Source organism: Ambystoma mexicanum, chromosome 4q, assembly GCF_040938575.1.
Source record: "Ambystoma mexicanum isolate Mex_15411 chromosome 4q, UKY_AmexF1_1, whole genome shotgun sequence".
NCBI classification, from domain to species: Eukaryota; Metazoa; Chordata; class Amphibia; order Caudata; family Ambystomatidae; genus Ambystoma; species Ambystoma mexicanum.
This window is the reverse complement of record NC_090928.1, coordinates 928,286,296-928,309,246: the sequence shown is the minus strand read 5'-3', so window position 1 is coordinate 928,309,246 and position 22,951 is coordinate 928,286,296. Positions and strand designations below refer to the sequence as shown.

General features: G+C 46.2%; 1 protein-coding gene across 5 annotated transcripts in view; it reads left to right on the top strand.

Moving 5' to 3' along the window:
* Positions 1 to 22,951, top strand: part of EML4 (EMAP like 4) — a 1,387,551-nt gene that overhangs the window by 324,715 nt on the left and 1,039,885 nt on the right. For all 5 annotated transcript variants that reach the window (XM_069608481.1, XM_069608484.1, XM_069608483.1 and 2 more), the window contains exon 2: positions 12,265 to 12,447. In XM_069608481.1, the coding sequence (XP_069464582.1) occupies positions 12,265 to 12,447 (183 nt within the window). The remainder of the gene's footprint in view (positions 1 to 12,264; positions 12,448 to 22,951) is intronic.

The following is a 22,951-nucleotide window of genomic DNA, read 5'->3' as shown; positions in this document are numbered from 1 at the left end:
CCTTGATCCATCCGACCAAGCCCTCTATCGAAACGGTCGCGGCGGCCCTGGCCCAGCCTGTGGAGGCTGCACCAGTGGTGGCGACCTCAGGGCCCAGAATCTCCCTGCCTCCTCGGAGGGAGTCTTCTTTTATGCCCATCGATAGAACCCCTGTGAAACCCTCCGTGGGGAAGAAGAAGGGGGGGGCAGGGCGTCATCGTAGATTCGGCCTCAACCTCAGAAGAGGAGCTGATCGAGGTCTTAAGCCACGGCCTAGGCGTGGAACAAGACCAGCCCGTCGGAATGGGCCTCGACGCAGGTGACGACGACATCGTCGAGGATACCGACGGGGCCCCTGCTCGCCCGTCGGATTCCCCTCTGCCAGCGCCGCGAGACAACTCGGCGGCCATTTTGTTGGCCATACAGTCCTTATGCACTGAGATAAGGACGAGGCTACCGTTACCGACGGAGGAACCTCTCCCGTCGGGGGATCCAGAACCGGGACCTTCTGGTGTTCCCCCTGCCAAGAAAAGAAGGATCCATCCTCCACCTCCTTTTCAACCGTCGCGCCCCGTCCAGCCCTCCTCCCCGTCCACCCGAGGGGATGATACGGGGACTGACACGGCAGCGACGGGTACGGACGACGAGGCATACGACGAGGATTTTCCGTCGTCGCCTCCCACCAGGGCTTCTCCGCCCGACGAGATCGGATCTTTCCATTCCATGATCTCCAGGGCTTCCGAGCTTTTCCAACTCTGCCCTGAGGAGAAGAAAAAAGAAGGCTTCCTTTATCAGCGGCGCGAGGCCAAGAGGAAGACGGTCCTCGCAGTGCCTCTGTTGGACGACATTTGGGATGAGGGCCTTTCCCTCCTCAAGAACCCTTCCACGACGCCAGCTAGAAGAGACCGGTACGAGAAGAAGTACCGGGTCCCGGACACGGCCCCCCTATGCATCCGGGCGCAGCCTACCCCGGACTCCGTCGTCTCCGCGGCAGCCAGGAAGAAAGCGGGGGGGGGTGCGGCCTCCACATCGACTTCCCCGCCGGACGGCGAGGGAAAGAAATTGGATGCTATGGGACGTAGAGTCATCTCGTCGGCAGCGACGACGATTAAAGCGGCCAACGCCTTGGCTATCGTGGCCCGCTACGACAGGGAGCTCTGGTACAAGATGGCTCCCCTGCTGGATTTTCTGCCGGACGACAAGAGGGCGGAGGCCCTTGAGATCCTCCAGGAAGGTGAAGTGGCTTCGGACCACGCCATCACCGTGGCGACGGACATCGCCGACGCTGGGTTCCGCCAGCTGGGCAACGGCGTTTGCCTTCGACGTCGTGGATGCCTCAAAGCTACGGACTTTCGGCAGGACGTCCAGACCAGAGTCCTGGACATGCCCTTCGACGGGAACAACCTGTTTGGGAAGACGGTGGACGATTCCCTCCAGGCCATCAAGGCGGATACTGAGACGGCCCGGGCCCTTGGAGTCCTGCAGCAACGACGGACGCCCTTTCGGAGCGGCGGAGGCAAGGGCGCCTCCAAAGGTTCCGGCGGCGGTTTCGCTTCCTACCGTCAAGCGGCCCGCTCGTCGTCGCAAGAGGCCTACAGAGGACGAGGCAAGTCTAGCGGATCCAAGCAGGATTGAACCGGCCGTGGGGTCGGGCCCCCACCGAAGCACCCCGGTGGGAGGCCGGCTGGCGGGCTTCGTCAGCGTGTGGGAGTCCATCTCCACCGACCGTTGGGTGCTGGACGCCCTGGCCCGGGGCCACGCGCTCGAGTTTCAAAGAAGGTGCCCGCGCGTCCCCCCCGTGGCCAGGAAAGAACTTCACGTCCCTCAACTTCTCCTGGAGGTAAAGGCGATGCTCAGAAAGGGCGCCATCGAACTCGTCCCAAAGAGGCTTCGGGGCTCCGGAGTCTACTCGCGATACTTCCTCGTGAAGAAGAAGACGGGAGGATGGCGCCCCATCCTAGACCTGCGACGGCTGAACAAGTTCATCAAGGCGCAGAAGTTCCGGATGGTCACCCTACAGCACGTCCTGGGTCAACTGGAGGAAGGAGACTTCCTATCGTCGTTGGATTTGGAGGATGCCTACTTCCACATTCCAATCCTAAAGGGGCACCGAAAATTCCTCAGGTTCGTGGTCCAAGGGCGTCATTACCAGTTCAAAGCCCTTCCCTTCGGACTACGGTCGGCACCCAGGGTATTCACCAAGTGCCTCGCACCGGTGGCGGCGCAGCTGCGCCGCGAGGGGATTCACGTCTACCCCTACCTGGACGACTGGCTCATCCGCGCCAAGACGAAGGAGCTCGCCGTGGTCCACACAGCAAGGACCGTCCAACTCCTCACGGACCTGGGATTCTCCGTGAACTACGCCAAATCCCACCTGGTGCCCGCGCAAGTCGCACTGTTTCTGGGAGCGAGGCTCGACACAGTGTCCCTTCTGGCCTCCCCGTCGGAGGAGAGGACCAGGACCATCTTGGGCAAGGTGCAACGGATGTTGGTGGCCGACGCGGCCAAAGTGAGATCCATCAAGTCCCTCCTCGGGATGATGTCTTCCTGCATCTACCTCATTCCCATGTGCAGGCTCCGGATGCGCCCGTTGCAAGAATTCCTGGATGCGCGCTGGATCCAGACGACGGGCAGCTTCGAAGAAAGGATCAAGCTCGACGAGAGTTTCCGACGAGCGATACGGTGGTGGGGCACCCGCGCGCATCTGACGGCGGGCATGGACTTCCAGACCCCAGCCCACCAGGAGACTGTGACCACGGATGCCTCCCTGGAAGGGTGGGGAGCGCACACCGAAAATCTGCGCGCGAGGGGACTCTGGCTCCCGACGGAGAAGTCCCTGCATATCAACGTCCTGGAGCTCCGTGCAGTGTTTTGGGCCCTCAGGTCCTTCCTTCCGTCCCTGAAGGGCACGGTGGTGAGGATCTTCACCGACAACACCACCACCATGTTTTACATCAGGAAACAGGGCGGAACGAGGTCCCCAGCGCTGTCCAAGGAGGCGCAGGACCTGTGGCATTGGGCCGTCGCCCAAGGGATTTTTCTGGTGCCGTTTCATCTGGCAGGGATAAAAAACACCATCGCCGACTCACTCAGCAGGGAGCTGCGCTCGTGCCACGAGTGGGAACTACGGCAGGATCTGGTGGATCGCCTCTTCCGACGGTGGGGCACACCCCAGATCGACCTGTTCGCGACGGCGACGAACACCAAGTGCCGGAGGTTCGCCAGCAGGTTTCCCCAGACGAGGAGCATGGGCGATGCTTTCTCGTTCCCCTGGGAGGGCCTGTTCCTCTACGCGTTCCCTCCCTTGCCTCTGCTAATCCGGCTCGTCAACCAGCTCAAGAGGTCACGGTGCAGGATGATCCTCGTCGCACCTGCGTGGCCGAGGCAGATATGGTTCCCGGACCTTCTGGACTTGTCAGTGTCCCCGCCGATCAAGCTGCCGGCGGATCTACTCTCCAAGGAAAGGAGGCGCCATCCTCCACCACGACCCGAAGTCGCTGAACTTGCAGGCCTGGCTCCTGCAGCGCTAGAGTTTGGAGGATACGACATACCGGCCGATTGCAGAGAGGTTCTTGCAAAGGCCAGGGCGTCCTCGACTCTTAAATGCTACGGACACAAATGGAAGAGGTTCTCTGTCTGGTGCCACGCACAGAAGATTAACCCTCTACGGATTACGGCTCCCCAAGTACTGCCGTACCTGCTGACGCTGGCCAAAGCTGGACTGGCACACGCGTCCATCAAGATTCATCTTGCTGCGATCTCCCGATACACCAGAACCACGGGGCGGACGTCCTTGTGGTCTCATCGTCTGGTGAAAGAGTTCATGAAGGGACTATTCAGATCGTTCCCGCCGGTGAAGGCTCCGGCCCCGGCGTGGGAGCTCAACGTGGTGCTGACCAAGCTCATGGGACCTCCGTTCGAGCCTCTGCACTCGGCCCCGTTGAAGTTTCTATCGTGGAAAACAGCTTTTCTTGTGGCCATCACCTCCGCACGACGAGTGGGAGAGATCCAGGCCCTTTCCTGCAAGGCCCCGTACTTGACTTTCCACGACACGAGGGTAGTGCTCAGGACGCACCCCTCCTTCATGCCCAAGGTACCGTCGGACTTCCATCTCAACGAACCCTTGGTGTTACCTGTGTTCTTCCCGTCGCCTTCGTCGCCGGCTGAGAGGACTTTGCACTCGCTGGATGTAGCTAGAGCGCTGAAGTTCTACGTGGACCGCACGAAGGGTTTTCGGAAGACGTCACAACTCTTTGTGAACTTTGGACCTGTCAATCAGGGGAAGGCTCTCTCGAAGGCTTCCATCTCCAGATGGCTCTCCGGCTGTATCATGTACTGTCACCGGTTGGCAAACCGACCGCTGCCTGGCCGTCCGAGAGCCCATTCCACCAGAGCGATCGCAGCTACCACGGCGTTCCTATCTGGTGTGCCCTTGCTGGACATCTGCAGGGCTGCTACGTGGAGGTCGACGCACACCTTCACGAAATTCTACTGCGTCGACCGGGATTCCAGGGAGGAGTCCAGGGTCGGCCAAGCAGTGCTGCGCAACCTGTTCGCCTGAGGTGAGCCTGGTGAGGAGGTAAGATGCTTAATGTTGAGTTGATGTGATGCTTAATGTTGAGCCTTTGCCACCTCCCGTGGTTGTGCATGTGTGTACTGCTATGTATTCTTTATTCATGAGCATGTGAATCCATGCCAGACCCCATGCTGGAGAAGGAACAAGTTACTTACCTGTAACTGTTGTTCTCCAGCATGGGTCTGGCATGGATTCACATGCGAACCCTCCCGCCTACCCCTCTGCGGCTCTTCACTTGGTCATACTGCCACTTCACGTGCTTCCAAATCTGAAGATGGCTGCCAGAGGCGGTGCTTAGGTAGAGGGCAGTCATTGGCTGTGGTCAGTATGATGCAGAGACCAGTGATTGGTTATTGCTACGAAAGACAGATCAGAAACGAAACTGATACTGGTTTTTTCTTTACCGAGGATTCCCAGCCTGACGACGGGGAATATTCATGAGCATGTGAATCCATGCCAGACCCATGCTGGAGAACAACAGTTACAGGTAAGTAACTTGTTCCTTCCAAAGCTCATGAAAGTAACGGTCTTTAGGGGTCACGGGTACTTCCTTCCTTGAAACTGTCTCTGGTCTCGGCATCTTTCTCCTTTTACTAAACTGCCATCTTGGAACTCATGCGGTTTGCCTCGCTCAGAGTGTGCTTTCATGCTCCGCCTTATATTCATGTGCGGAAGTGTGAATGAAGTCAGGTGTTTGTAATATGTAATTGCCTTACCTTTCATGTCCATGTTGTCGCGATATGTCAAGTATACAGGTCTGGTGTTAGTCCGTTGTCGCTCACAGTGGGCTGTTCGTGAGAAAGTGTTTGTGTTGGGAAAGGGGGTGGATTTGAGTTCCTAGGAGCCTACCTGGTAGGATGGGGAAAAGGTGTTACAGGGAAGGGGATACCGCTTCTCACCCTACAGTGTCCCACTTCCACTCCCCAAAGACCCCTCATCCGGGTGATCCTCCTGCAATGGTCCACCCCCAGTAACTGGATCCAAAAGCGATGGCTGTGTCCAGGCCACCTGGATGACAGATCCTTGGGGACTAGAATTAAAGGGGAGAGAACCAAGTCACCACAGCCTTGTGAAAGGCCAAGTTCTCATGAGCATTACTTCTTTGTTCCACAGGTCGGTTGGCTAAAACAGACAAGGCATGGTAACCAGACCTGGCCTTGTTGTGGTGTGGATTTTTCAGGAAGTGAAGCAGCATTGGAGGTTATGCATAGGGATTCATCAACCTTGAATTTGTGTTTTTGTTGTACCAGAAGAAAGACTCAGACCAGAAGACATATTCGGTGTACAGTGTGTTTATTTAACTTAAAGAAGATACCTTTCTGACCCTACTGCTAATAAGGAAGTTCAAATAAATTAAGCAAAGTCATATATAAGACCCAAGGTAACAGGGCAACCAAAGAGACAAGCCACATAACAGTTACACCCTTGGTGACCTCCATTCCCACATTTATCCGAGATACCATGCACATTCTACATATATTGGATCAATTACCTGTACTACCCAATATGTTACTAGTGACGCTTGATGTTAAAGCACTCTATACTTCTATCGACCATGTTAAGGCAGTTACCAGTGTTGATAATATTTTCCGTGAGCACTCTGCCTCGTTCTTCAAACACATTGAACTAATCAAAGAGCTTCTTGCCTGTGCACTTTCTAATAATGTATTTCTGTTCAATAACACCTATTACCGTCAACTCATCGGCATAGCAATGGGAGCAAACTATGCCCCTGCTCTTGCATATATATATATATTCATGCATCACTTTGAACAACTAGTTGTGTTTACAAATGTTATGTTCTTACCATATATCCACATTTGGAAGAGATATATAGATGATGTGATTCTGATTTGGACAGGTTCTTGTGATACACTTAATGATTTTGTGAACTACCTTAACTCTAATACATGGGGAATTCAATTTACACAGACTGTCAGCCACAGTAGTATTAACATTTTGGATTTAACTATTACTTTTTCAGAGAACAAACTAGTAACTAAGACTTATCGCAAATCTACCTCAGTCAACTCATTACTCTACGCGAGCAGTTGCCATAAGAAATCGGTCTCGCGTAATATCCCTAAAGGAGAATTCATTCGTGCCAGGCGTAATTGTTCCTCAGCTGAAGATTTTCTTGCAGAATGCAGACTTATTCGTAACCGTTTTTTGGCAAGAGGGTACGACAGTCGCCCCCTTGACAAAGCACACCGTGAGGTAAAATCTCTAAAGAGAGAGGATTTACTCACTCCTAAAGTACGCCTTCAGAGTACTCACAGTAATAAACTGAAATTTATTACCAAATATAATGCAGAAAGTTCCAGCCTGTACAGTATAGTCAAGAGACATTGGCACATCCTCCAACTGGACAGAGACATTACCCCTTGGGTAGATGATTCGCCAAATTTCATCTGCACCAAGACAAATAACCTCAAGAACATCCTCTCACCTTCATTCATGCCTAATCCACAACACAAACCAACTTGGTTACAGTTAGCAAGTACCAGTGGTTTTTGCAAATGTGGGGGATGTTCCATGTGCGCCTTTGCATATGAAACAAGTAAGCTTGAATTTGGCCATTTGGGTACACACACAATTACCTCATTTATAAACTGCAATACCAAATTTTGTGTATATTGTATCCTTTGTGTATGTGGACATTGTTACATTGGCAGCACAATCCGGCCACTAAAATCAGAATCAGAGAACACTTGGCATCCATCTCCCAGGTAGATTCTAAATATCCATTATCAGTACATTGGCAACAAGCCCACCAAATGGACAACAAAGCAGAAATTAAATTCACTGGGATGGCCAAGGTTACGCTACCACAACGAGGTGAGAATCTGGTTCTCAAATTGCGACAATTAGAAGCGCGGCTTATTTGCCATTATCGCACTGTCACACATGGCCTCAATACAGACCACGAACTTTCTGTATTCTTATGAGCAAAGTGCAATGTATAAATGTATTGTCTAAACTGACTTTACAGTGCTCTCCATACTTCCTTTCTCCTATATGCTTGTGGTTCTTCGTTTGCCATACAAGCTTGCTCACAGACTTAACCTTCAACAACTCTCGATACCTCCTTGTGCCCACATAAGGTGTAATAGGAAGGTCCGACTCTCAAGGCAACCCATGCCCTCTCCACTCTGCTTGTCCTATATATTTGTTACCTGTCGTATTATTGGGCCACCCCTTAAATGGCCCCTTTATCTCTTAGCCAAAATGCGTCTTTTCTATTATTACCGTTATGTAAGTGACTTAAATTACAAGTGAACCATTTCTTGCATCTCACATCCTTGTTATCCATGCATAACGGGGATGTTTTGCCAGAGCTACCACCCCCCTTTTTTTTTGTAATTATTTCATTCCCCCCAAAACACCCCCCAAGTTTTCTAATCTAATACTAGGCGGGTTACTGTTAATTCAAACCAACTCTTAACTTGAATTGGCCTCCTGCCGCGCGCACACACACACCTAAGATGGCGGCTGTACATTCCCAAACGTACGGCCGCGCACGTTGATGTGCACACGCTACTGCCAATAACTCTGGCAGCGTGAGTCGCGGACAGCAGGCTCCAGTTTCGTTTTTCAGCGGAGACGTTGGTAAGTATCATTCTTGCACGCAGACCCCTAGAGCCGTGAGGGACTACGCGCGTATCAATTACCAAGCCAGACACGCAACTTTCACTAATTGCGTTGTCTTTTTTTGTCCTTTTCCTTCCCTTCACCTCATTGCTGGGCTCGCGCAGCACGCTCGTCCCTTTTATCAACATTGTTCTCCAAGCTGAAACGTGGAAACACATTATTATAAGTTGTTGCAACTGCAAGTGACAGGTACTCTTATGGCACTTGCCTTTTTATAATCAATGATTAACCGTCCTACTTATGCAATAGCACACATGTCTAATACATCGCTTATAAATTTACATTTATAGTGGAGCCCGTGAGAAATCAATAATCAATCACTTACCTTAAATCTGTGTAAGTGTATAACCTTTTAATTTCTTGGGTTGAATCGCAGCACTAGCATCTTTTAATTGGTGATGTCCTTTAAATGGAATTGCCCTAATCGGACTTGTTTGTTTTTCTCCCAGTTCACATTCAATTTACACCTGACTTAAAAAAAAAACTTAAACTTTTCTATCAGCTCTTAAAATTTGTATGGCCCACTAAGAACTCCTCAGCTAATGAAAATCTGTTTATTTTTCCACTCCCTTCTCTCTTTCTGATCTGATGATTTTCAAATACACAAATGGTATGGATTTTTTCACAATTACGTTGTATATGGATGTTTCTTTACTCTTGTCTTGTTTTTTAAATTATATATCATTTTTTGGCTCTTGGCACTATGGATTGAAACATTGCAATGATGTGTCATATATGATCAATGTAACTGTTATGTGGCTTGTCTCTTTGGTTGCCCTGTTACCTTGGGTCTTATATATGACTTTGCTTAATTTATTTGTACTACATTACCTCGCATGTACAAAAAGTTTGTAGCCTCAGTGGAAGGGCAAGTGCTCGAAACACGTGTCAGGCTACCCTAGTGTCAATTAAAAATCATTACACCATTTTGGTTTTAACTAGTGTCTGTGCGCAGAGTGTCTGCAAAACCTGTAACTCATTCTACTTACCTGGTGGCAGAATTGGCAAATCCCGCCCTCTGCACTCACCTCTAGCACTCCTCACTACACCTAAAATTGCAGGTCCTTGCGATGAACCTCGCCTTTTCCCCCCCTCTGCCAACTCTTTTTCTCTAATAAGGAAGTTCCCTATCTACCAAACTAAATTATGGGTGCTCGTCAATATCAGTCAAAATAATGAAGCTTTTCTTCTGTCCGAATCCTAAGTTCTAAATTGGCCCTACCACATCGAAACAATTAACACAAAGGGGAAAGTGGGCAATCAATGTTGCCCCAGTGTTCTTTACTCTGCAGTCTATTAGTGGTTCCAGGAATCTCTCCTAGTGTCATGTTTATTTATCAGATCATTTTCTTGAGTTTCAGTTCATGTCCCTCTCGTCACAGTTCAACAAATAAAGAAAAGGGTTTTTCCTCAAATATAACTATCCTAAATTCTCAAGTTCCAAATAAAGTCAGTTCTATCGAAGATTTTAGTGTGAGGGTTATTTCCTTAAACTTCCTCCAACAACTACATGGGTCTCTTCCCCACGAGAGTCCCGTCTTGCTTGATTCTGCTTTCCCTATTGGCTGATTCTTGATTTGCTTTGTACAGCCCTCTTGGCTCCCTTGACTCTCTTATTCCCAGATTCGCTCTCCGTAGGGATATGTGTATGTCCTCCTGGGGTATCTTTCCCCTGGTTTCTGTGTGTGCCTTAGAACCATTTGGCTGATTTCAAGGCTCAGGTTGCCGATTATTATATGTGTCCGGTTACCCTTCTGGGCCGGGTTGCCCCTCATAGAGATCTATACTCTGTTATTTTTCTCCTTGACTGATTTTGGTCTGTGTTCTCCCCCTTGACTGCTAGGAACACACATACCTTCTCTATAGCAGGTCCTGCTCTTGCAAAATGGTTCCGGTCTGCTGATGCTGTCATTCTCTGCTGCTCCTCAGCATCCTCTCTGGTACGCCAGCGGGAGTGTTTCTTCGCACACCCCCTTGTTCGTCCGTCTCTGGTTTCTTGTGGTGCGAGCAGGAGACTTGTTCCCCCTTTCATTGGCCAGGTTCAACATTGTTTCTTGGGCTCCAAGACCACCATGTCCTCTGCGTGGTCCCGCCTTTCTTTGGGCTGGCTCTGCTTGATCTTACCAAATCTGCACATGCCTGTGCCTCGTCAACCAAGTTTGTCTCCATTTCGGGCTTCTCCCCCAGTATCTCTCTGGGTCTCCACTTTGACCTCCTTCCGGGTCCTGTGGATCCACCTCCCAATGGCAATTCTACATCGGAGGCTTACCTCTGCGTACCGTGTCTCCACTCAAGTAAGTCCTTTCCAAAATTATTTGTAGTTCCATAGCTGGCAGACCGATCAGTTTTTGGTATTCCCATGTATGCAGACAGTGTCTCAGTAATGGGGAGTTTCTTACTGGAATGGTAGTCCCTGTCCTTTTCCAAACCTCTAGGAATGGTTTTGCTTAGCAGGCTCACCTCCCTTGACTGAGAGTGCCTCCCCTCCCCCCCAAACACCCAGCAAAGAAGGGATGAAACCTAAAGATTTGTTTGTTTGTAAAGCCTGGAAAGCTTGATGTTTGACTGCATAATGGCAAATGCAGGGAGACTTGCACTCGTTTCTGTCACAACTATGAACCATGGAGGGCAGTGATGGAGGCTGAGGTTTCTTGAATTTGCAGTTTCAGAAGGAGGCAGGCAGTGACCATCACTCACACCTTACAAACTGGATGTTGGGGAGGTAGCCTTGGGGATAGGGGAGTCTGAAGAAAATGCTCTTGACTAGTCGAGCCTGAAGGAGATGAAGACATTGATTACCCTAATTTTGTTGGAAGGAAAGGTCTGACAGTATTTTAGGTTTAACTTGGATCATAAGATGGGTAGGTCTTTTACATTACACGTTTATGCAACTTTGGAAGTGTAACCAAAAAGCGTGTCCTATCCTTTAAACAAAGAATTGATTATGTTCTCCCTGAAAGCTTGGAAAATAAGGCTTTGAAGCAAATAAAAGTGGCATGCTTATTTTAATAGGAAAGCTCTAGGATCTAATGGTCTGGATTCATTCTGAGGTTGATTGATTAAAAATGACAGGCCCTCTTAAAAAAGGTTATGTGCTATTTTGGTTGACCACAAAAAAAGTTATTGAGCCAGCAGAAATATGAAGAAGCTGCAGTTCTCGTGTTACCACTGAAGGTGGGAAGGCTCGGGTGAGCTGAGCTACTTTTTTCAATGCAAGTCCATTTCCGTTTGGCCAAATGCATGTTTGGATTTCTTCACAGCACATTTATTTGCAGATCTTTTCGCAATCCGTCCAACTGTTATAAAGCGATGACCTTTTTTGGAATTTTTAATGCAATCCAGCAACAATAATCCATACTTTTTAGCAGGTTTGAGATATCTGATCGGCCCCATTAAAAACGATCGTGTAATACTTTTTGCTGGTTGTTTAAGTGTGTGTTTTCTGAACAATTCTCCAGTGCTCTTTACTAGAGGAAGGTGATTAATATATTCTTTTCTATTTTTATCTGAGAGAGATACTTTAAAAAGAAAGCTATTTAAAAAAATAAACCTTTTTTAAAAGTGCAATCATCATGCTCCTTAGCATGCGTATATTCAGAGGACACAAGGTCTTTGGTCCCATTAGCTACTGTGCACCTACTACATCGGTTGACCTGTTGCAAGGTTTGCTTTCTTATTGCTGCCATGTGGTTTTTGCAAGTCATGTTATGCCTCCTAAACAGTCATTGGTCCTCTGCAGTGCGCGGAGGAGTTGGAAAGGAGCAGGAGAGTGTGAAAATGGAAAGAGATGAGTGGGGTGTTAGAGAGGGAACATGATTCCAAGCTATTTACTTGTATAGCGCTTGTGTTTACCGTAGGCTGCTTCAAAGCACAGTGGGAGAATACAAAATGGTAGAGAGGTACATGAAAAGGAAAAAGAGCATATACGTGAGAGGGGAGAATGGCATTTCATTTTATCTCTGGTTAGTTACTATAAAAGCATTCGGGCAGAACTTAAGTTGTCTGGTCATTATTTCTTAAACCAATGATGTACTGATCTATCTTTTATTTCTAATTAGATGATAGCATCTCAGCGGCAAGTACCTCGGATGTGCAGGATCGCCTATCTGCCCTTGAGCTGAGAGTGCAGCAGCAAGAAGATGAGATCACTGTGCTGAAGGCAGCCTTGGCTGACGTACTGCGGCGTCTCGCTATCTCCGAAGATCAGGTGGCCACTGTGAGAAAAACAACACCTAATAAAGGTATGAATGGTCATGCTTTTTGGTCTTTGTAACCTATTTCCGTCTCCAGGTTGTTGCTGTTGGCGATAACTTTACATGGCTCTAGTTTTTTTAGTGTGGCTTCTCGTTGGTTCTTAAGCGTCAGGCGACCGGTGCCAAGACTAATCTATAGGCATAAGTTGTCTGAGATGCAGTGAATAATGCATCAGTTACTTTTACGTGTATTGTTGTCCCGCAAGAGGATTTGATGCATGATTGGTCTTTCAATAACCGTGGATCAATGCTTACCAGTTTACAATGCTCTTTATGCTATGTCACATTTAAGTGGATTTGTTTTAAATTGCCAAAATATTGTCTGCAGTTGCTAATTTTTATTGCTTTTGGGTGGGGTCGAGGCCAGCGGGTGATGTGCTTTCTAAATATGTACAGTGCTTGGTGGTCCTCTCCAAGGAATGTGATGGTAATGATTAATCATCTGCTCATTCTAGCCGCGAGAAGAAGTTTGCCAATGCTCTTTGTGTTAAACTGAATGTTTCTTTGTATATAATGCCGGCTGTGATCCTGTTACAAGTATTATCAAAAATCAGCCAGAGCTTTCACAATAAAACATACAAAAAACATCAAACACAAGCTGAAACTTTGCCAATCTTGGAATCACACGGACCACTGTTCTATTATTCCAATTTTTCTCAGCTCAAATTGTTTTATTATGTATTGATTTTTAGACACAAATCGGTGCTAGGTAAAGGGGAGGACTGGCACTGTGGGCTCCAATATGGGTGAGCTTTCTGAAGCTGGTTTCAGAAAGGGTTGCTCACTAATTTTGACATAGCAGGCGCTAGGCAGAGACCTCTGGTGTGGCAGTGCAGCCTGAGATTAGAAGACTTGGAGGCTTTGTTTGACCTCCTGAGGTGTAGGAGTATGGATATGCGGATGTGAGCCCACTGAAGGGTGTGCAGAGAGGGCTGGAGCTGAATCAGAATAAAAGATGCTGCTGTGATCTCATTTTTTTTTTATTTCAGTTGGACATCTGCTCGAACCAGTGGTGAAACAGAGTTAGAGGGTGAGGTCTTCAGATGGATTAAGTCTTGGGAAGTCATGACTGGAAGGAGCTAGTAATGGTAGCGGTCAAACTTTTTTTTTTTGTTTTGTTTTTCTTTTTGTTCTTCTCCAGGGCAAAATAAAGCAGATGGCGAGGGACCTGAGCATATTTTTAAGTGACAAGGGCCCACTATATGTTCAATTGAATATCTACGCCGGTTGCGCAAAGCACTGTTCTATGCTGAACGCCACATGTTCAAATTGGAGCAGACATGGTAGCTGTGATGCAACATCATCTAAAGCAACCCAGTAAGAAGGGGAGGACAGGGGCAGTGGTTCAGAGACTTTGGTAACCATAGAGCTGCCAGTTCAGACCGATTTTGCTCTTTGTCCTTCACCTGCCCCCTCCTACAAAAGCCACGAAGATGGAACAGACACTTTTGTTATGGGTGCTTCATAGTTCTAGAACAGACTAGTAACTGTACGGCAGAAAAAGAAGTCGCAGTTTGCTCAAACCTTGAGCTTTTGACAGAACTTGGTAACGTCAACTGTGTTGCTGGGATGTATTCTGTCTGTAACAAGTTTTAGCAACCTACTCAAGTAATCCAGAGTCTACTCTGACCCAACTGTTTAGGGATCTGTGCTAGGGCAGACATTCAAATGTGAGTGGTGTGGAGGGAAGAATGACTATTATGGATAGAAATGTTATGGCCAGAAACAGTTTAAAATTGCAAAAGTCGGCAGCTCCTTATTGCCAACGAGCAACCCATGTTGCCTGCAAAGCTTTAACCCAGTGCTTTTTTGGCGGCCAGGGAAAGAGGTGAAAATAGTATTGTGGAATTTGGCAAGCTTTCGGGAAAAGTTAGACAGCCAAGACTACATTTTCTTTGTTTTGGGCGTTGGTTTTATTGGCTTTCAGGAAACCTGGGTGGACCTCCCATGGTCCCAGTAGGATTCCTGTCTTTTGAACAGTGTACAATGCAGAGTATGCCCAGAAGAGCAAAGGGTGGTCTGACCTTTATTAGGAGCAACATTTATCTTTCCCAACTCAGGAAATGTTTTTTTGTGTTTCAGCTAGAAAGACAAATTAAATCAAACTGTAAGTGAACGTTAACACCTATCCAACACTGATCCCTTTGAATGATGGTTTCCTAGAAAGCCCCTTAGATAAAGTGTGGCAAAATACTAATAGTGGAAGGAGACTGCAATTCAAAGCTGCCACGTAATTGTCTAATAAGAGGAGCCTCGTCCAAGATGGATGTGTATTTTAAGGTCCCAGCTTTGGGTCAGCTAAACTCCAAAGTAGACCACTAAGGAGTGTTGGGCAAATTTATGGAGAGGAATGCATTTAGGAAATTGAATGGTCTCTTTAAATGGGTTTCCTAATGAGCCCAGCATATTACAAACACAGACAAACTCAATTAATTATACATATGCTAGATGTTTATATGTACTAGCTGTACACCGCATATCCAATGCCGAACTAGTGCTCTCTCACTCTGGGGGGGGGGAGACTTGTTGTCAGATGTGCCTTTGCTAGAGCCTCCACAGCCATTGACCTGCTGATGAACACAGATATCTTGAAGGAGATACATTACCCCGCCTCCCCCATGGCGGGGCTTGGAGATGTACACTTTCATGCTGTGTGTTCTTCTGGAGTGCCGCAGTCCGAGCCTATATGCATCTGCTTGTACGGACAATGTGCCCCGAGTGTGTGAGTGCTGGTGTTTTTAGAGGCCTTGTAAGGGACCAGAGGACAAGGTCTACCTCCGTGTACTCTGGATAGAAGAAGCCAGAAGCCATGTTGGTTATTCTTAAATTGTGCTAACAATGTACAATTTGAAAGAGCCAGTTTGCAATGCTCATTAATATGAGTAAAGTTCAGGAAGTTATACAACCACACTACGCAATTACAATGTATGAATTTGTTATCAAATTTAATGTAATGGAATACAGCCAACATGTGTTTCAATCACAGGCTAGTACCCGCATTTTAACACACCCAAGTGTAATATTTACAAGCATACATTAAACACAAGTAACAGGCCATTTTGCATTTTTGTAAAGTTCTAAACAAGCAAAATCCAGGGGCTTTTGGGGAGGGGGCAACCTAGAAGTTCACTAGACCTGCACTCTAAAAGGCAATATAGATACACATTGCATGACATTCACATTTTGATGTACTTGGCTCTGATGTAAACCAATGGGTCACAATAATGAGTACCATTTATATTCATCTTGCATTTGCACTGTTATATACAAGATCTGTCTGTTGTTTCACCTTGGCAATTAATGCCCTGTTCATATGCAGTACCAATTCAGTATTTTGTTTCTTTTTTGTTTTGACTTTTTTGGCTATGATGCAACAACTGTATCCTTTTCTGATATTCATGGTTGGGTTCAACCAATGTATTCTTGTATTGTTTTACTGGACTTTGCAAACATACCAACATGTCTTGCTCTTTTGTCCCTTCCCCATACCACTGGGGTTTGCTTGTTTTGAATTTCCAAAACATGCAAAATGTCCTGATACCTATGTTTAATGTATGCTTGTAAACATTTGGGTGTGTTAAAATGCGGATATTAGCCTGGAAGAAGACCTGTGGTTGAAACACATGTCGGCTGTATTCCATCACATTAAATTAGATCACAAATTCATAAATTGTAATTACGCAGTGTGGTTCTGTAACTTCCTGAACTTTAGCAATATTTTTGGATCCCTTGGGCAGAGGATCCAGCCCAGCACAACTACCAATAGCAGCTACATTATCTTGTAATTTCCGTTTCCAATTTAACGGATACCTAATTCTCTTATAACTAGGTAATTGACCCGAAAAACGCTTAGGATTCCAGTCTCATGCCCCACTAGGTTTTGTTCATTACTATGAGTGCTTCTTGTATATATTGTAGTCAAAATATAGATATCCTATTGTATTCTTTCTCTAGCATTGGATCCTTCATGGATTCAACTGCTTTGAATGTTCCCCGTCATGCTGGGAATCCTCAGTAGCATCAGTTATTACACTATATAATACAACTTTTAAGCTCACTTTAGTAGCCCATCACTGTCCTTTTGGGTGCATTGTGCACCGGCCAATAGGACGTCGAGTATCCAGCCCCTCCCAAGAGGCCACCTTCAGATTCTCACCACACATCGTGCTAAGGAGTCCTCTGAACCATTTCTCTTGAGAGAAACATGCATTTGATAAAGTATATAAGATATAATATTGGCTTGCACTTTCTACAGCTGGTCACGTGGGCGACTCCTTAATATCTCTTTTTGTTATATTGTGATAAATCTTGTTAACATAATCTGAGGATTGCACTTCCCTCATGATGTCGCAATCCCTCAGAGTTATCGGTATCAAGCCTATACCATTGAAAATGCATTGGATGAAGAAATAACTCTGACTCTGCGCCGATTAATTTTCAGAAGTTGTACGTTTTATTCAATCAAAGGTTAAATCAGAAAAAATTGCCCTGTTGACACATGGTTCGGCTTAATAAAGCCTTTTTCAAAAGTGGGCCACTTCGGTGCATTTATCATTCCATTACTGATTTGTCCAATTGCTATTAGTTTGTCCACTGATTAAATTGTTCGGCTTCGGTTTAATGACACGTGTTTCGGCTTTTTCAAAAGTGAGCTACTTCGGTGCATTTATCATTCCATTACTGATTTGTCTTTTACATATAACAAAATATACATATGTTCAAAACGTTCCCCCAATCACAATACCCCCCCGCAAAAACATATAATCAAAAGTATTCCAATTGACGCCAAACACAAAAAAGTTATAGCCATCTTGCGCAAGGGAGAAGAGGCATCAAATCTTGCTATGAACATTGCCAAAACCGTGTTGCATCACAATCTGAATGCCAATTCAAGAGTTAGCATTTCAGGAAATGATAATAACAGAAGCGTCGCTTACAGGATGGAGTGCTTATGTAAATCACCTATCCATCAAAGTTCTGCAGAGTGTCCAAGAGTCCACATTGCACATCAATGTCCTGAAGCTAAAAGCAGTGTTCCTGGCTCTTCGATCTTTCCAGCCAGTACTCAAAAACTGGGTTGTGAGAGTCTTAACCGACAACACCACCACCATGCATTTTATACGGAAGCAAGGGGGCACAAAGTCCAGGACATTATCACAAGAAGCGTAACAATTGTGGCATTGTGCAAACCGCAACCTAATAAAGCTCCAAGTCTTCCGCCTTTTTGTTTGACTTTCCTGGAAGGTCAATCAACTGAGCATGGCCATCAATCAGTCCCACGAATGGCAACTAGCGAACATACAGCTCGACAAAGTATTCCAAGGGTGCGAGACACTGTCCATAGACCTGTTTGCAACATGGGAGGACATGAAATTTCCGTAATTCACCAGCAGATACCCACAGAAGGGGTCACTAGGGGATGCCTTCACTGTATCCTGGAAAGGGATGTTTGCCTACGCGTTCCCACCGATTCCGGTGATATAAGTCCTACATATGATGACAATGTACAAATGCAGGATAATCCTACTAGCACCTGCATGGGCGAGGCAGCCCGGGTTCTCAGATCTCATGCATCTGTTTTAGGACCAACCAATTCCCCTAGGGAAGGATCTGAACCTGCTCTTGATGTGCAACCAGCGGGTTCAGCACCACGATTAAGGGTCCCTCAACTTTGACTTTGTAGAATTCGGCCACACTCCGATTTCGCAAGAATGCAGAGACATTCTGTCAGCTGCCAGGACAGACTCTACAAACAAGTCATAAGGGTATAAATGGAACCACTTTTGCAAGTGGTGTATCCAACAACAAAAGGACCCACTCAACATCGTCCCTCATGATCTACCGTATTTGCTATACCTGGCCATGGACGGTCTGTTGCACTCGCCCATCAAAGTACACCTAGCAGAAATCTCAACAGAAGGGAGGGGAAAGCCCCTCTTTATGGTGCACAGATAGTGAAACATTTTATGAGATACCTATTTTGCACCTACCTTCCTCAAATGAAAATGCCTTCATTAAGGAGTCTGAATACACGGCACTGATGAAGGCGCCATTGGAGCCTACGGCTACTAATCATATTAAGTGTGTGTGTTGCGAGATGACTTTATTAATGACTGTCACACCATTCAGGGCGGACATCAGAGTGCTATGGTTTGATCAAGCCTTCATACCTTTTTGTTTTGAAACGAACAAACGGGGTAATGTTAAAAGCGAACCTAGGCTTCGTCCCTAAGGGGCTCAGAGTTCCACTTACAATCATAAATTGTATAGCCGATTTTCTTTTGCAAGCCTTCTACTCCAGTAGAGCAGCCGCTACACTCAGCCCTTATGTTTGTAATAATGTTTTCATACACTACTATCAATAGTATGGTACATGAGGAAATGACCATCATAGTTCTTTAAATATAAATGTAATACTATGTTTATTCACCACGTCCACTTTTGTTAAATTGTCTTTTTCCTCAAACACAGCTCACCAAAGAATGACTATTGTGGTGCTTTGAAATAAAAGGGTATGAAACAATAAAATAGGGCAATGAGAAACGCCAAAAAGTTATGGAATACAAGACATTTCATTTTACCATTATGAATGTCTAGAAAGATGTTTTTGAAGGGAGAGAGGTACTCGACACCTCGCAGAAACAAATGAACTAGAAAGCGAAATAGATGCTTGTTGAAATGGAAGTGTTAGGACACCCATTCTGTTATAGCAGTTTTTCCCAATAGCCCTAACACTATAGGGCTACCCTTCTGGTAAAGTACACTCAGCTCTACAGATAAGGGGTGTATCAGCCACTTTTTCTGCTTAAAAATAGGCAAATACTCCCAAATTAAATAATATAAATACCCCCAGCCAAAAATAGAAAATAGACACATAGGACCATGTGCCCCTGCTTGCACCCACACAGCTGCAGCGATATGTTTGGACTAGTAGTGCCTGTAGTACCACAGGAAGAAACTACTATTATAACTGCCTGATCGGAAGAACTAAACCTGTATCTTTTAAAGTGCATGAATAACTATGTTTAAAAAAATAATTATTTCAAAAACATTTCTATTTTCCAGTTAAAACATATTTTTACTCGCATATAGGATACTCTCATTGGGAATTCGACTTACATTTTTACTCCCTGAAAAATCATTTTACGTCCAACTTTAAAAAATAGGGAGTAAAATGCTCCAACTTCCAAATCTTATCTGGAGCACTGGCTACACTCATTAGACCTGCGAAGAGCTTTAAAATGTTAACTGGACTGACCTAAACACTTTCCGCGGACCTCACAGTTATTTGTAACTTTTGGCCTCTAAACAAGGGCCAGCCGATTTTCAAATAAGGCATTGCACGAATGGTAATCTCAGCTATCACCATGGCTCGTACGCAGGCGACTAGGACACTACAGGGCCCTGTGAAAGCGCATTCTACAACAGCTATGGGATCGTTGGCTGCATTGTAGGCAAGAATTATGGTGCCCGACATCGGCAGAGCAGCTGCTTGGGCAGTGCTGCACACCTTTGTGAAGCACTACTACATGTAGGGACAATGCGAATTGGAGGCAAGAGTCGGGAAAGCAGTGCTGCAATCACTATTTCAATAAGGTATGCCTTTATCCCCTGATACCTCCTGGTCATTTTCTAATGACTGCTGTGTACTCTATTCAAATCATGTGACTCCATGAAAGATCCAAAGCTGGAGAAGGAGTATGTTCTCCAGCATGGGGTCTAGCATGGATTCACATGCTCATGAATATTCCCCGTCATCAGGCCGGGAATCCTCAGTATAGAAAAAATCAGTATCAGTTTCGTTTCTGATCTGTCTTTCTTAGTAGTAACCAATCACTGGTCTCTGGGTCATACTGCCCCCAGCCAATGACTGCCCTCTCCCTTAGCCCCGCCTCTGGCAGCCATCCTCAGATATTTACCGCACGTTCAAGTGTTGGGAGTCCTCGTGCTGTAGCTGTCAAGCTTTTGCTGCGTTTTCGCGTTTTTTCAGGAGATTTTTCTCATTTTTCGGTTAAATAGAGCCTCAAGTTCCACCGTTTCTACTTCTGATCAACGGGGACCCGTTTCAGAGTTTTCTACGCCCCTCAAGGGTGAAGATTTCGTCAAGTTAAGCTTTTGGAGGATTCCAGAAGTTCCGAGGCCTATCCCGGACATGGCCCAGGAGAAAGGAAGCTCGACGCCCGGGAAGCTGTTCAGGACCTGCCCTGGATGCCAGCTTCAGAATGTGTTCAAGGAGGACGAGCATTCACCATCTAATTTCATTCTCCTTGGACACTACCACCCCCAAACTGCAACAACCGTGTGCACCTCCTGCACTTACCAGAAACAAAAAAAACATGACATTAGACAAACTACTCCCCGGCATCATGCCCACTTTGGACGCTCTACCTGACAACCTTAACCCTAACAGTCTACTGGAAGAATTTAACAACATCATGAACAAAACCCTTGACGACATCGCACCACTCCAGCTCAGAAACAGCAAGCCAAAGAGCCACCTGAACAACTGGTTCTCCCCTCTCTTAAAAAATCTGAGATTAGAAAAAAGGAAATGGGAAAATACGTGGAAAACTAACCCCAGTCCAGAAAATAAACTGAAACTAGTTAACATCTCTTCTCATTATAAAAAAGAAATCATCCAAGCTAAACAAGAGACCTACAATAACAAACACACAAGCCAAATCAAGTACAAAAGAACTGTTCGCCATACTCAGAGAACTGGAAAACCCAATAACACCTCAAGATAACTGTCTTAAATATAAAAAGTGGTGCTCTGAAATCCAGCAAGCCCTCCCTAACAAAGTCCGAAACCTCCAAAAGAAAATAGAACTAAAACGCGAGACCCTAGCACCCAATATATTACCGCCTATTAAGATACTTCCTAACTTCAAACCCACTACGCAATTCCACTTCTCCAAAGTCTCCATACTAGAAGTAGAGAAAGTAATACTCGGTCTAAAACCGTCCATCTGCAAAGGAGACTTATGTCCAGCACAACTCATCAAAGATGCCGCACGAGATCTAGCACCATTTATCACTAAGTTAATTAATGCCTCCTTTACCACAGGCATTATCCCCAGTAACTTAAAAGAGTCCTGGGTGCTCCCACTTTTAAAAAAGGCTACTCTAGACCCCACTATACCCACTAATTATAGACCTATTACTACGGTTCAGTTCCTTTTGAAGATACTGGACAAGGTGGCATATATCCAAATCCAGAACTTCCTGGAACAAAACCAACTATTAGGCTCCCGACAATCGGGCTTCCGCCCTCTTCACGGCACAGAAACTGCACTGATTGACCTGAAAGCCCAAATAGACAAAGTACGAGATTCTGGAAAACCAGCACTCCTCCTGCTACTAGACCTATCGGCCGCTTTTGATTTAGTGGACCATAAAGTCCTATGTAACCACCTAGATTCAGCAGCACACTTCTCCACTGTGGCTATCGCATGGATACAATCCTTCGTTAGTGACCGCACCATGAGGGTTTTCTCACCTACAGCAGCTGCAGACCCCATCCCTATTACCTGCGGTGTGCCACAGGGATCATGCGTTTCACCAACGCTATATAACATATTCACTAAGCCCCTGTTTGATGATTTGGACCATCTGGGTATCACGTATACTAACTATGCTGACGATACCCAGATCCTCCTCCCACTCACAGGGGTTTACGAAAAAGATCTAGCTATGGTGAACAAAATATACAGCATCGTTCAGGCATGGATGGCAACCCATGGCCTATGCCTGAACGATGATAAAACTGAGCTTCTTATCCTAGGCACCGCACCCCTCATCAATAAACTAAGCACAAATTACTCTTCCTTTATCATAGATGGGAACTGCATACAAGTTGCAAAAGAAGTTAAAACATTAGGGATCTACCTTGATTCTACCTTATCATTCTCCAAACAGGTAAACTCCCTAGCTTCCTCAACAGCCTACACATGTAAGCTCATTAGAGCAGGGAAACAATTCCTCTCCCAGCACAGTTGTCTAACACTAGCCAGAGCCCTTATCATCTCTAAACTAGATTATTGTAACGCACTATACATAGGAGCCACTAAATCCATCATCAACAAAATCCAGATACAGCAAAATAAGGCCCTCCCAGCGGCATTGAACATCCCCAGGAGAGAACACATTACAGCAATAAGAAGGAAACACAAATGGCTCTCCACCCATGAGAAAATCAGACTCAAAACTGCATCTCTCACACACAAATCTCTACATAACAAAGCCCCTCAATACCTAAAGGACAGATTCACCAGATCACACCCCACAAGACAAACCAGACTTGCCTACACCAATCGCCTACAAGTACCACGCTTTAAACTGACCACCATAGGCGGAGCTAGCTTCCCAGTCAAAGCTGCTCAATTGTGGAACGAATTACCCACTACCGCGAGGCTAGAACACTCTTTTTCCAAATTCAGGCAAATTGTAATTAACTGGCTAACGACAGTAACTGCTAATTGAATCTATGATA